A 15939-nucleotide genomic window follows, 5' to 3' on the forward strand; every position below is an offset into this window, starting at 1 on the left:
CAGGAGGAGAAGGGGACGACAGAGGATGAGATGGCTGGATGCCATCACCGACTCTATGGACATGAGTTCGGGTGAACTCCGGGAGTTGGTGATGGACAGGGAGGCCTGGCATGCTGCGATTCATGGGGTTGCAAAGAGTTGGACACAACTGAGCGACTGAACTAAACTGAAATGAACTGAAATAACAGGGAGGGAACACAGCTTCACCCATCAATAGAAAATTGGATTAAAGATTTACTGAGCATGGCCTCACCCATCAGAACAAAACCCAGTTTCCCCCTCAGTCAGTCCCTCCCATCAGGAAGCTTCCATAAGCCTCTTAACCTTCTCCATCAGAGGGCAGACAGACTGAAAACCACAATCACAGAAAACTAACCAATCTGATCACATGGACCACAACCTTGTCTAACTCAATGAAACTATGAGCCATGCCATGTAGGGCCATCCAAGATGGATTGGTCATTGTGGAGAGTTCTAACAAAATGTGGTCCACTGGAGAAGGGAATGGCAAACCACTTCAGTATTCTTGCCTTGAGAACCCCATGAACTGTATGAAAAGGCAAAAAGATAGGACACTGAAAGATGAACTCCCCAGGTCGGTAGATGCCCAATATGCTACTGGAGGTCAGCGGAGAAATAACTCCAGACAGAATGAAGAGATGGAGCCAAAGCAAAAACAACATCCAGTTGTGGATGTGACTGGTGATGGCAGTAAAGTCTGATGCTGTAAAGAGCAATATTGCATAAGAATCTAGAATGTTAGGTCCATGAATCAAGGCAAATTGGAAGTGGTCAAACAGGAGATGGCAAGAGTAAACATTGACATTTTAAGAATCAGTGAACTAAAATGGACTGGAATGGATGAATTCAACTCAGGTGACCATTATATCTACTTCTGTGGGCAAGAATGCCTTAGAAGAAATGGAGTAGCCATCATAGTCAACAAAAGAGTCCAAAATGCAGTACTTGGATGCAATCTCAAAAATGACAGAATGAGCTCTGTTCATTTCCAAGGCAAACCATTCAATATCACGGTAATCCAAGTCTATGCCCTGACCAGTAACGCTGAAGTTGAATGATTCTATGAAGACCTTTTTAGAACACCCAAAAAAGATGTCCCTTTCATTATAGGGGACTGGAATGCAAAAGCAGGAAATCAAGAAACACCTGTAGTAACAGGCAAATTTGGCCTTGGAGTACAGAATGAAGCAGAGCAAAGGTTAATAGAGTTTTGCCAAGAGAACACACTAGTCATAGCAAACACCCTCTTCCAACAACACAAGAGAAGACTCTACACCTGGACATCACCAGATGGTCAATACTGAAATCAGATTGATTATAGTCTTTGCAGCCAAAGATGGAGAAGCTCTCTACAGTCAGCAAAAACAAGACTAGGAGCTGACTGGGGCTCAGATCATGAACTCCTTATTGCCAAATTCAGACTTCAATTCAAGCAAGTAGGGAAAACCACTAGACCATTCAGGTATGACCTAAATCAAATCCCTTACAATTATACAGTGGAAGTGAGAAATAGACTCAAGGATTAGAACTGATAGTGCCTGAAGAACTATGGACAGAGGTTCATGACATTGTACAGGAGGCAGGGATGAAGACCATCCACATGGAAAAGAAATGCAAAAAAGCAAAATGGCTGTCTGAGTAGGCCTTACAAATGGCTGTGAAAAGAAGAGAAGTGAAAAGCAACGGAGAAAAGGAAAGATATAAGCATCTGAATGCAGAGTTCCAAAGAATAGCAAGGAGAGATAAGAAAGCTTTCCTCAGTGATCAGTGCAAAGAAATAAGAAGAAAATAACAGAATGGGAAAGACTAGAGATCTCTTCAAGAAAATTAGAGATACCAAGGGAACATTTCATGCAAAGATGGGCTCAATAAAGGACAGAAATGGTATGGACCTAACAGAACCAGAAGATATTAGGAAGAGGTGGCAAGAACACACAGAAGAACTACACAAAAAAGATCTTCACGACCCAGATAATCACGATGGTGTGATCACTGACCTAGAGCCAGACATCCTGGAATGTGAAGTCAAGTGGGTCTTAGGAAGCATCACTATGAACAAAGCTAGTGGAGGTAATGGAATTCCAGCTGAGCTACTTCAAATCCAAAAAGATGATGCTGTGAAAATGCTGCACTCAATATGCCAGCAAATATGGAAAATGCAGCAGTGGCCACAAGACTGGAAAACGTCAGTTTTCATTCCAATCCCAAAGAAAGGCAATGCCAAAGAACATTCAAACTACCACACAATTACACTCATCTCACAGGCTAGCAAACTAATGCTCAAAATTCTCCATGCAAGGCTTCAGCAGTACGTGAACTGTGAACTTCCAGATGTTCAAGCTGGATTTAGAAAAGACAGAGGAACCACAGATCAAATTGCCAACATCTATTGGATTATCGAAAAGGCAAGAGAGTTCCAGGAAATCATCTATTTCTGCTTTATTGACTATGCCAAAGCCTTTGACTGTGTGGATCACAACAAACTGTGGAAAATTCTGAAAGAGATGGGAATACCAGACCACCTGACCTGCCTCTTGAGAAATCTTTACACAGGTCAGGAAGCAACAGTTAGAACTAGACATGGAACAACAGACTGGTTCCAAATAGGGAAAGGAGTACATCGAGGCTGAGTATTGTCACCTGCTTATTTAACTTATAGGCAGAGTACATCATGCGAAATGCCGGGCTGGGTAAAGCACATGCTAGAATCAAGATTGCCAGGAGAAATATCAATAACCTCAGATATGCAGATGAAGCCACCCTTATGGCAGAAAGTGAAGAACTAAAGAGCCTCTTGATGAAAGTGAAAGAGAAGAGTGAAAACGTTGGCTTAAAATTCAACACTCAGAAACTATGATCATGGCATCTGGTCCCATCACTTCATGGCAAATAGGTGGGGAAACAATGGAAACAGTGACAGACTTTATTTTTCAGGGCTCCAAAATCACAGCAGATGGTGACTGAAACCATGAAATTAAAAGACTCTTGCTCCTTGGAAGGAAAGTTATGACCAACCTAGACAGCATATTAAAAAGCAGACACTTTACTTTGCCAACAAAGGTCCATCTAGTCAAAGCTATGGTTTTTCCAGTAGTCATGTATGCATGTGAGAGTTGGAGTATACAGAAAGCTGAGTGCCGAAGAATTGATGCTTTTGAACTGTGGTGGAGGAGACTCTTGAGAGTCCCTTGGACTGTAGGGCATATCCAACCAGTCCATCCTAAAGGAAATCAGTGCTGAATATTCATTGGAAGGACTGATGCTGAAGCTGAAACTCCAATACTTTGGCTACCTGATACCAAGAGCTGACTCATTTGAAAATACCCTGATGCTGGGAAAGATTGAAGGCGGGAGAAAGGGACAACAGAGGATGAGATGGTTGGATGGTATCACCTACTCAATGGACATGAGTTTGAGTAAACTCCAGGAGTTGGTGACGGACAGGGAGGTATGGCATGCTGCAAGCAGCCCATGTGATCGCAAAGAGTCGGATATGACTGAGTGACTGAACTGAACTGAAGCCTTTCCCTTCTACAGGGGATCTCCCCAATCGAACCCTGGTCTCCCGCATTGCAGGCAGATTCTTTACAAGCTGAGCCACAGGGAAGCCCAGGAATATTGGAATGAGTGGCCTATCCCTTCTCCAGAAGATCTTCCCAACCCAGGAATTGAATGGGGGTCTCCTGCATTGCAGGTGGATTCTTTACCAACTGAGCTATGAGGGAAGCCCAGAAGGCTAGAGAAATACCCACATTTCTCCAGGGCAACAGCCCAGGGTCTGTCCCTAAGGGTCAGATGTATTCGTGTGAAAAACTGTACTACCTACCCGACCTTGCAGTAGAACTGCACCCTCAGTATGATGCTAAGAAGCCTTACCTTTTCTTTGTTCACTTTTTTAATTGCCCACTTAGTTTCTCTTTCCTTGTCTATGGCTTCAATGACCATTCCAAAGCTCCCTTGTCCCAATATTCTTCCAAAGGTATAGATTTCCTAGATTAAAAAATAAGAGTTCTTTTGTCTTTCTCTGCCATTCATCAGGTATGACAAATGAACATATAATACTGACAGGCATCCACCCAAGGGAAGAGTGACTCTGCTCCAGGGTAAAATCAAATAGAAGGCACTGACACCACATATTTACTTCAGTATTAATAAACACATCTTAATTAAGCGAAAATAAGTTTTGATGAGTCTTATTAAATATCCTTTAGAGAAAAACCATAAAAATCCTAATGAGGAAATGTGAAAAACTTCAAATACATAAAAAATGAAACTCTCATAAACTATATTAAAGAAATGTCTTCACAAGAAAAAGAATGGAGTATTAATACATGTATACAAATATATTGATATATACTGTATATTTGTATAAAATAAGTTGTCCAAAAAATTATTCCCAAACTCTGAGAACTATACTATAAAATCAACACATATTAACCATTAGACAACTGCTTTCCTGTTCACCAGGTAACCTTTCTCTTCATTGTTTCTACTAAATAATCATTTTTGTTGTTTTATTTCTTTTTGTTTTAGGAAAGGGATTATATAAATCTTTTTTCATATTTAAAGTTTTTAATATAAATAAGCATTATAGAAAAAAATTAAAACCATCCATAGTAACATTATCCAAACCAAGGATCCTTCTGTTTATTACTTCACTCCTGCTTACAGACAGAATGCACTGGTCTTGACAATACCAGCATTCCATTTCACGCTGTAAAATAACAAGCAGGTAACTCATTTACACTTTCAGTTCTTGTGAATTTGGTTGGAGAGAGTCAGCCTCCTGATCTAAATCAACTGCAGGGCATTAACAAGAGTTTCTAGACCCATTATGCCCAGAGATTAGAACAGGAGAGAACCCCTGAGCTAATGTCACTGGGGGAAGTCTCTCTTGGAGACTTCTTAGAGCCTGCCTTAGAGATGCCAGGTTCCCCTGTGTGACCACTCTCATCTGCACCCTGCAACAGATAAACTACTGCTGGACTTCATATTTTCTCCTGCTTACATTCCTTTCTGACTTTTGTAAATGAAGATGGAGTATCCAACTAATTACTTACCTACTTCACAAAGGGCTTTTCTGCCTAACTCTGCACCATGGTGATTGTTCTTTTGACTTTTTTCAACATGTATGCATTGGTCCTCAAACACTATTGTTACTCTCTTGCTTACAAATATTTGGACTCATTTTTTTCCTTCCAAGATGGTCTAGAAACACCTTATAAAGGTATTTCTTTTTTATCCTTTAAAAAGCCTGCCTGAAACCTTGCAGGCAAAATATTCATGCTTAGTGCACGAGGAAAAAGGAGAAGGAAGAAAGGGAAGGGAGGAGAGAGAAGAAGAGAGGAAGAAGGAGTGGAAAAAGACAGGGCGAGAAGGGAAGACACATAAAGGGAAAGAAAAAAGAAGAAAAGAAATGTTCAGCTCCAACATGTAGATTTTTCTTAGCTATCTTCTTGTGATACATACTTTGGGGGCTACAAAGATGAATAAAACATAATTCCTGTTTTCTTATCATTTTTCTCATGCCTGGCTCAATGGACATGAATTTGAACAAACTCTGGAAGATAGTGGAAGACAGAGACTGGCATGCTGCAGTCCAGCAGAGTCAGACACGACTTAGTGACTGCACAACAGCAACATCATTTGTAACTCAAGAGATACAATTTTTACTTAAGTCATACAGTCTTAAGTTAAAAGAAAAAATACAAAATGACATTGGGGCCAGAGACCAGAGCTAAAATTCTGGGAACATAAGGGAAAATGGCATGAAAAAGATGGCTCCTGAGAAGCATGTGGGAGAACAAAGGCAAAGAAAAGAAGGAAAATTGAGAATTTTTTTCATAATCCAATAAAGGAATGAATGAGTGAGCTGATAAATGAATACATTTTTCTTTTACAAAATCTCTTATGACTAAATTTAAAACAGTAAATTTGTGGATTTTTTTTTTTAATGCAGGTCTTTTGTAAGATTTTGTAAGACTTAACAAAATCTTTAACAGGGGAAGATTTAAGCTTTCAGGTCAGAATTTCTTAGCAAGTTTTTCTGATCACTTCAAGTAAATTGCTAAATATTTTTTAAAACAATTGTTCAAAGTAATTTAATATCAATGGAATTTTCCTCTTGTAGTTGTTCCTATTGTAGTTCCTTCAATCTAGCATTAAAGGAACACATTTTAATTTCTAAGATGGTATTAAATTTAAGTCATATTTGCATATAAGAACTAGAATCCTGGGAAGAATAACATTGGTATTCACTCAATCACAAGCTGAAGAAAAATGGGCAAGTCCACAAGGGAAATTTTGGCCTCCCTACTGGTCATCAAAGAAGTGAACAGCCAAACCATCTAAGTCATCTGGTCTCTCTCTTTCTCTCAAATAGGTCTATATAAAGATTTCACAACTGCCCTCAGCAACCGGCAAGACTTGGAGACCAAATGCTCTCATTTTATCTAATAAATGTCCTCCACTTAATTATGCAAGTCAAGTTACATCTCTATGAACAGAAAAAATAATTAGTTCACATTTTCTTTAATAAAGACTTCAACAATCTTAAAAATGGTTAAGTTTCTTCTTTTCTTTTCTTTCCTTAGAGACTTACTTTTTAAATCAGCTTTGTCATGAACACTGACTTAAAAGAAATCTGAAAAATTTCTAGTAACTTCAGTTTGCCCTCTATATACCTGAATAGCAGCTCCATTGTCCATCCTTATGTGAGGAACTTTTCCTTCTGTGAAGTTGCCCCGACCCCACTGTTGTTGAGATGGTTTTCTCTCTATATTTGAAGATTTTGAGGGCTTGAACCAAAAAGAAATTTTAATATTAACATTAAGATATAATATACTTGTTGACAAAGTAAGAACCCTAATTTAGATAATCTGAAAAATTTTAATATGTGTCAAGATATTTATTGTATACAAGACAGTTTATCACCTTTTTCAAATTCAAAGCCCTATATAATTCATTCACTCATTAGGCTAAAACAAGCCTTAAGAAATTATTCAATCTAATCTCCTGAATCCAGGCAATTCTACATGATGATCTGCACAGAAGATAAATCAGGACTTAAAATCTTTAAAATCACAAGAGAAGGCAACTTCACAGTTTTCTCAATCACTCTTGTTTCAAGACATAACAATCATCTCAAATAGGTTATACACAAGAAAGTACTGACCAGACATTCACAAAATATGCTTTGAATGAAAATAACATAGAAACAATTCACTCAGAGACATCTATATGGCAATAACTATACCATAATACAATTCAGAAATAACAGTTTAGAATGAAAACTTGGAAAAGGTATAAATTTGAGGACTGACAACCTAACTTTTCTTAAACTTACTGCTCTCTGTCTCTAAATTTATGCTCTATCAATGACAATCTTCCAGAGTGCCTCTTCTCTATAAAGACAAACATACGCAAACCAGTCCAACTGGGTATTCACAGATTGTAACTAAGGCAAATCAGTTCTGTAAGGTATATCTGATAGTCCATCTAGATAACCAGGAACTGTCCACCCTGTATTTAACCATCATAAATCTCATTCTGCATCAGTTGAAGAAAATGCCCCCAAATTCAGGTTTAATTCAATTTGAAAACCAATCAATTTCCATATAAACCACTTTTTAAATAAAAGCTTGAATAACATTCCAAATTATTTATAATCCTGGGAAATTATTAATTTGGGGCAGTGGTTGGTTAACAGAATGAAAGAAATTATCAACCGATTTTTCTTACCTCTTCTGTAAGAAAGAAATTTACCTTAATAGTAAAGAAGGTAATGAATTAGCTGACAAGGGTCCATGAATAAGGATGAATGTAGGGATGGGATTAGGGAATGGGACATCAACTTGTGTTGGGATGTAGAATCTTTAATATTTACCGAATCTTTTCCAGAGGTAACATCTTTGCTGGCTCCTTTTTCTTTTCTTTTTTCTGGTGAGACTATAAATTCTGAGCTACCTGTGCTTGATGTCTGTGACATTTCCACCACTGACATTGGAGAAAGCTTTGTTTTACAAGAACATATACAGAGTGCATTTTTCTGAGAAGCAGATGAGCAGTGGGGGCACTTTGTGGATTTTTTACCACAGCTGCTATCAGCCATTTGCTTAACTCTGCAACAAAAGCAACTTTATTAAAAGAAAGATGTTTCCACTGTTTGAGGAAAAGAACCAGACCAAAAAGGAAAAGGTAGGCTGATGGTGAAAACTCTAACTTCCAAGTGGTGAGGTCCTTAGGTTAATGATGCACTCGACTTCCAGTCACACATGAGAGCTGCAGGAAGAAAAGAAATCTCCATTTAGAAAATTCTTTCTTATCCTATCACTCTCCTAGAAATCAAAGACAAACTAGCAACTGGCACCAAGAGCATCCTGCCTATACGTGAAAAGTTAATATTTACAACAAAATTAGAATACATTTCTACAAACCAATACATTCTCATCTTCCAGAATTGACTCCTTGAACTCCAGACATTTATTTAACAGCCCAAAGAATCACCCTCTGAACTGCTAAAAAGTGTGGTCTAAGGAAATTTGGTGGGTTGATACAAATTTTTTAAAATAAAGTAGAATAAAATAGATAAATATATGAGAGCATTTTGCATAGCTCCTTGGTAAGGTTTGTGAAACTTTAAAAAAAATTACATAGTTATGAATGTATAGAACATGTGTATGTGTGTACACTTGGTCACAATATAAAATGCATTTCATAAGGTAGGTTGTGGTAAATAAAAAAGGCTTTAAAATACTTGTATAAAACATACATTACTGTGGTTTCAAAAGTAATGAGCCTCTGTCTACATATTATCAGAGTAAATCCATGCTGTTGTGTGCTCAGTCGCTCAGTCATGTCTGACTCTACACCCCATGTACTACATAGCCCACAGGCTTCTCTGTCCATGGGATTTCCCAGGCAAGAATACCGGAGTGGGTTGCCATTTCCTCTTCCAGGGGATCTTCTCAACCCAGGGATTGAGAACCTGTGTCTTCTTCATTGGTAGGCAGATTCTTTACCACTGAGTCACCTGGAAAGCCCCAAATCCATACTATACACTTCACAAAGGAGTAGATAATTTGATTCTATAAAGCTATCTAGTGCTAAAAGTTCAAAGGCAATATCAGAAGTATCCTTATTTTTACTCTCAAATAGAAAAATAGGAACTAGTGTGTGGTACTTTTCCCTGAGTGAACGGGTATGCCCATCATTCTACCTAACCAGTTACTGCAGCTATATGTATAGTGGCAAGTTGGAAATACGTGGGTTTAGGAATGAGAGAGGATGTGTTCTGCAGCACATGAAAAAGAAACTGAGAAACTTCCAGAAGTAACTGGGAGTACATCATCATGGTTCTCTGCCATCCTACTTCAGATATTACTTGAAAGTATATTTTGAAATCATAGATTGATAAGGCTGGGGATATATAGAATATACCTTTGTTCTTTGAACTGGAATAAACTTGACCATAATAGGAGCTAGATATCTTTATTTCATTAAAGAAATACATTTCTAGCTTCAGTTATCTAAGACTGGTTTTCTAATCAGAAATAAGGGTTGACTTTGATCAAATCTTTACCTATCGTGATTACCATATTTTTCTTATTTGATTTTTTGGTATGTTTTATGGTATTAAAAGCTTTCTTAATATTAAAGCACTCTTGTATTTTGGGTATGAACCCTACATGATCATGATGGATGATTCTTTCAATGTGCTGAAAAATTGAAATGTTTGTATTCTGACTTTTCACAGTTATATTCATAAGCTAAACTGGTCTCTAATTTTCCTTTTCACTCATCTTTATCAGGTTTTGATACAAGATTCTGGCAGTTTTATAAAATAAATTGGCTATCTTTCCATCTCACGATGCTTTGTAATAGTCTGTATAGCATGGGAATCTATAGGAAAATCTTCCAGGCCCAAAGGATTTTGTGAAAGATATTGCTAGTAGTTTATCCAATATTTATTCCCCCACTCTTCCTTATTAACAAAACCCTGATTCTGTCTGGGATAGCAATATCCTAATTAAAATCCTCCATTTCTGCATATCCCTTGCAGTTGACTTATGGCCATGAACCTTACAGAATGCAAGCAAAGTTGTACTTAAGGAAAAACTTTTATTCTGAAAACTTTATTAAAAACAGAAAAAGAAAGGACAAAAAGTATACTACATGAGCAGTCAAATCAAAGAAAGAGAAAAACATGATTAAGAAACAAAATTTAAGATGAACAGAAATGAAAAAGAAATGTAGGTTCTGTTGAATTTTGCCTATAAGGCTCCAAATAAACTGAACCTTCACTCCCTCTCAGATTTCTCTCTCCATTCTCTCCCTTGCTCTAAACACACTGGTCTCCTTACTGTTCCTTGCGTATGCCAAGCACAGTGCCTTCTCGTGGCTTTGGCCCTTGTTTCCTAGGCTAGGATGCGCCTTGCTCAGACATTTGCAAGGCTTGCTCCCTCACTTCATGGTGATTTCTGCTCATCTGAGAGACCTCTTCTAACCATCTCATCTGAAACAGCAGGCCATTCATTCTGTCCCCTTACTTTGCTTTATTTTTGTTCACAGCATTTATCATTTCACTTCGGAAGTTCTATATCAGAGTTCCTTCCTACTTTTAGGGAACAGATGATTTCCATATATGTAAATTGTTTCATGAGGCTTCCTCGAAGGCTCAGAGGGTAAAGAATCTGCCTGCGGTGCAGGAGACACATGGTTAGATTCCTGGGTCTGGAAGATCCCCGGAGAAAGAAATGGCAACCTACTTCAGTATTCTTGCCTAAAAATTCCCATGGACAGAGGAGGCTCGCAGGCTACAGTCCAATGAGTCACAAAGGGTAGGACACAACTAAGGGACTAAGTACACAAATTGTTTCATAGCAATGAAAGCCATCCAATTCATTTCATTCAGTTAGAATAACCAAAATCAGATCATGGCAGTGATCTCAAAAAGGGAGGAGCTCTTATACGCCAATCTTTTCTGTGAAGAGATGCAAAAATCCTAAATGGTGTGCCTGTATTTATCTTTATCCTAGTTTACAGCATATTCTAAGATTACTAGATAGAAATAAACAGACAGGTCAGCCCAATAAGTATGACCTTTCATCAAAGCAGTACAAAAAATCCTACCGATGTGATGAAAACCCATAGTGGTGAGCACTGGAAAAGATACATCAAGGGTATCCTTCAGACAGGCAGAGGGAAAAAAGAATGCAACTGATGCCAACACACACACACATTTTAACAAATGCTTGACCTTGTTTTCCAAGTATATGTAGCAAGACAAACAAAACTCAGAATGTACCTTTATGCACACTGAAAAATGATTTAACTTTAGGCCTTGGAAGAAAATGCTTTGCATTTCAGGTTAAATATATAAGCCTGTAACCATCAATGACTCAGAGCAGCAGAGTAGATCTGCAAATAACAGCCTTTCTGTTTAGAAAAAAAATAATGCTTTCTCTCTGCAGGTGTAGAAAAGTCCCATATCAGATATGTAAGGCATCATTTTATGCGTGCATTAAGAATACTGATTTTATAGTACTTGTTATAAGAAACTGAAAGAAGTGTTCATAATGTAAAGGTTTATTTAAAATGTAGCTAAGTTCCTTCATTATAAACAGTACTCCTAAAAGCATTCTTACTAAATCCCTCAAGTTTTACTATATATATCCACAAACTTTCAAGAGAATCTTTAAATATTAAATTTCCCATTTCTAAGACAGTTTATTTTGTGGATTGAAAAATAGTTGTATTTTTCTTAGCTCAGTTCAGAAAGCATTTCCTTTCGTTTCTCCCTCAGTCTCTCAATGTCAAGTTATCACAGTATCACTGACACTGACATAGACTTCCAGGTACTTTCTCGCTCCACTTCTGACATATCCATTGCCCTAGAAGTATTTGGTAGCTATATTCAGAAAATATAAGAATTCCTGGAATTCACTGACAAGCTCCGTTTCTGCTTCCCAGCTTACCAACTATTACATTCGCCAAAGTAATGTTCTACTTTCTTACCCCAGCAAACGCTGAAACAATAGGTGGAATAGCTGTATGCAAAATTTCTTGAGAAGGATTGGATTTTGAATTTAATTTCTTTTTGGCTGGCTGAATTCTAATTATTTTAACTTAAAAACCAAAATAGAACAAACATTTACTCACATTTATTTCTTTCTCACTTATGAATTGATCTGAAAGATTTGTTAGTAAAATAAATCTACTGTCCAGTGGGCCAAATGATGTCATTCATATTTTAGGGGCATAAAATGAATCAGGTATTGTAAACCTAGCGTATCTTTATGTAAATACAAAGATGAATAGCTCTTCTTATGTAGAACCATGGAATTATATGTAAACAGGACTTTGGCTAGAAAAACATATTAGGAAACCAAAGAAACTTCTAACATAATAGTTTCTTTGTGTCTCCAAAGACTGGACATGCATGGGTATTAAACATAATGTAAATAAATACAATAAGGTCAAATAATGTCAGTGTTTAACAAACGTGAGCTTTCCTTTGGCTAAAGATTCTCATTTTATTTTCAGGAGTAAAACAAGTCAATGGAACAACTCTGATATGGAAACTCTCTGAGTTTTTATTTCAGCATAAAAAGGTCTCTTAACACACTGGCCCTAGAAGATACACTTACAGTAATTTCCTCGAAAATGAACACAAGAATGGTTTTATGAGATATAACTAGCTACAATTTTCTTCCCCAAAAGCAATTTTTGGCTTTCTTTGCTAAGACTATGTCTACAAGGAACCTAACAGTCAAGTCAATTCAGTAAAAAATGTGTCCTATTCAAGTGAAGAAAAAAACCTTATGGATTGTCTGACATTATGCAGACCAAGCGGAATGACTTGTATATTCACTTTTCAACTACTTGTTTTCATAACATGCTTACAGAACCTAAAGAGGCCCAAATGAGCTTTCTAGGTCATAGAGTTGTTAAATGAGACCCGCACTTGTTTACTATCTCCATTAAGGTCAGAATTAGGGAAATTGGTCTATGTTGTCTTATAAAAGGATTTATGGTATGTTTAGATTTTATTTTATTTCAGACATTTAAAAATGCTGACATTTAACACCTAACGTATGCTATCAGATTTTAAAATTTTAATTTGCATAATACTCCTCACTGATTAAACTATAATCTGGAGGGACAGTCTTAAATGTGGTCCCCATGTTGACAGTTTAAGAACAGAGATTTTACAAAGAAAGTATGGTTTAGAGAAACTGGAGAGATTCCCCCATCCCTGCCAATTCTTTCCTGATGTTTTTCTTGTTGTTATCCAGTGTCTTTTCTCCATGTACATTAAAACTAATCTGAAGTCAGGGACTTTTATGCCAGCACAGCTGATCCTGTACATAATGGACACTCAATGAAAATCTGTGAGTGTTCATTTTGTGGGGGAAGAGCCATAATCACAAATCACTTAGGCAGAAAATAAGCAGGTGTATAGAAAAGTCATCAAGAAATGAAGGGGTCGTGTGGAGGAGGGAATGTCAGAGCTCTCTTCATAGGTCTGCAGAGGGAATTAGAGTTCTCTGTGACTCAAAACAGTGCAAGCCAATATCAACCTGATACAAAGGGCTTCCTAACATTCAGAACTGTCTAAGTTAACAGGAAAGACTACCTCTGTCACTACAAGTGTCCAAGTAGAGGTTGGAAGGTCACCTGTAAGAAATCATAGATGATATTTAAACATAAACTAGGATGTCATAGAAAAAGCAAGGGAATTCCAGAAAAATATCTACTTCCATTTCATTGACTACACAAAAGCCTTTGACTGTGTGGATCACAACAAACCTGAACATTCTTACAGTGATGGGAATACCAGACCACCTTACCTGTCTCCTGAGAAACCTGAATGCAAGTCAAGGAGCAATAGTTAGAACTAGACATGGAACAACAGACTGGTTCAAAACTGGGAAAGGAGTACGTCCAGGCTGTATATTTTCCCCCTGCTTGTTTATGTGTACTGAGTGTGCTAGGTATACCATGCAGAGTACACCACGCAAAATGCTGGGCTGGATGACACACAAGCTGGAATCAAGACTTCCAGGAGAAATATCAACAACCTCAGATATGCAGACAATACCACTCTAATGACAGAAAGTGAAGAGGAACTAAAGAGCCTTTTGATGAGGGTGAAAGAGGAGAGTGAAAAAGCTAGCTTAAAACTCAACATTCAAAAAACAAAGATCGTGGCATCCAGTCCCATCACTTCATGGCAAATAGAAGGGGGAAAAGTGGAGACAGTGACAGATTTTATTTTCTTGGGCTCCAAAATCACTGCAGATGGTGACTGAGGTCATGAAATTAAAAGACGCTTGCTCTTTGGAAGAAAAGCTATGACAAACCTAGACAGCATATTAAAAAGCAGAGACATCACTTTGCCAACAAAGGTGTGTATAGTCAAAGCTACGGTTTTTCCGGTAGTCATGTACAGATGTGACAGTTGGACCATAAAGAAGCTGAGTGCCAAAGAATTGATGCTTTTGAACTGTAGTGCTGGAGAAGACTACTGACAGCCCCTTGGACAGCAAGTAGATCAAACCAGTCAATCCTAAAGGAAATCAACCCTGAATATTCATTGGAAGGAGTGATGCTAAAGCTGAAGTTCCAACACTTTGGCCATCTGATGCAAAGAGCAGACTCATTGGAAAAGACCCTGATGCTGGGAAAGATTTAAGGCAAAAGGAGAAGGGGGCAGCAGAGGATGAGATGGTTGGATGGCATCACCGACTCAATGGACTTGAGTTTGAGCAAACTCCAAGAGATAGTGAAGGACAGGGTAGCCTGGCGTGCTGTAGTCCACAGGGTTGCAGAGTTGGACACGACTCAGTAACTGAACAAACAGGCAACCTACTTCTTGTAGCCAGATGTTTGAAGGCAAGAAAACTCCAGTCTATAACAAAATACCAACAATACATTCCATGATCTCTGTTTTTAAGATTTTTTATAAGTAATGTTAATTTAATAAAACAAAGCAACAACAAAAATACTTCTCTTGACTGTGAAAACATCCAGGGCAGGAACTATATTCTATTCACCTTGTCATCTTATATTCAGTAAAGATCTCCATTATTAAATAAGGATTATTGATTGAAAACTATTCAGTGATTGATAGAAACAGTGTTTCTGAACTCACAAATACAATATGCAATGTAGGTGCCTTGAGTAAGAGAGCCAGCGCTTATCATGTAAAAAAATAATATACCTGAAGACACCTCCTGGCCAAAAAACTAACTGCCAACCCTCACTCTACCTTGAAGCTCTCATTCTAGAGCAAAACACCAAAACCCCAATACCAAGCCTGATCCCAATCCTATACTCTAAATTGCCATCTACTTCTGACAGTTTTCCTATCAGACAATATGTTACAACTACACTCCCAAATTTATGAATCTTAAGGATACACAGACACAAGTATTTACTTCAATGATATACCATATTGTAAAACTCTAAGGGTTTCAGCTGATAAGTCCAGTCTTCAACAACTATAAAGCTTTGTTATAGAGAGTGACAAAGTTGGCTTAAAGCTCAACATTCAGGAAACTAAGATCATGGCATCTGGTCCCATCACTTCATGGGAAATAGATGGGGAAACAGTGGGAACAGTGTCAGACTTTATTTTTTTGGGCTCCAAAATCACTGCAGATGGTGACTGCAGCCATGAAATGAAAAGACGCTTACTCCTTGGAAGGAAAGTTATGACCAACCTAGATAGCATATTCAAAAGCAGAGACATTACTTTGCCAACAAAGGTCCGTCTAGTCAAGGCTATGGTTTTTCCAGTAGTCGTGTATGGATGTGAGAGTTGGACTACAAAGAAAGTTGAGCACCGAAGAAGTGATGCTTTTGAACTGTGGTGTTGGAGAAGACACTTGAGAGTCCCTTGGACTGCAAGGAGAT

At 37.8% G+C, this 15939-nt stretch overlaps 1 protein-coding gene across 5 annotated transcripts in view; it reads right to left on the minus strand.

Moving 5' to 3' along the window:
* Positions 1-15939, minus strand: part of STK33 (serine/threonine kinase 33) — a 197193-nt gene that overhangs the window by 81790 nt on the left and 99464 nt on the right. For all 5 annotated transcript variants that reach the window (XR_824276.1, XM_010829301.1, XM_010829299.1 and 2 more), the window contains exons 2-4: positions 7907-8301; positions 6705-6818; positions 3898-4011 (exon numbers count right to left, since the gene is read on the minus strand). Coding sequence is in view for 4 of the 5 variants with exons in the window: in XM_010829301.1 (XP_010827603.1) it covers positions 3898-4011; positions 6705-6818; positions 7907-8131 (453 nt within the window). In the remaining variant the exon portion in view is untranslated. The remainder of the gene's footprint in view (positions 1-3897; positions 4012-6704; positions 6819-7906; positions 8302-15939) is intronic.

This window comes from Bison bison, unplaced genomic scaffold (genome assembly GCF_000754665.1).
Source record: "Bison bison bison isolate TAMUID 2011002044 unplaced genomic scaffold, Bison_UMD1.0 scf7180017864503, whole genome shotgun sequence".
NCBI lineage: Eukaryota > Metazoa > Chordata > Mammalia > Artiodactyla > Bovidae > Bison > Bison bison.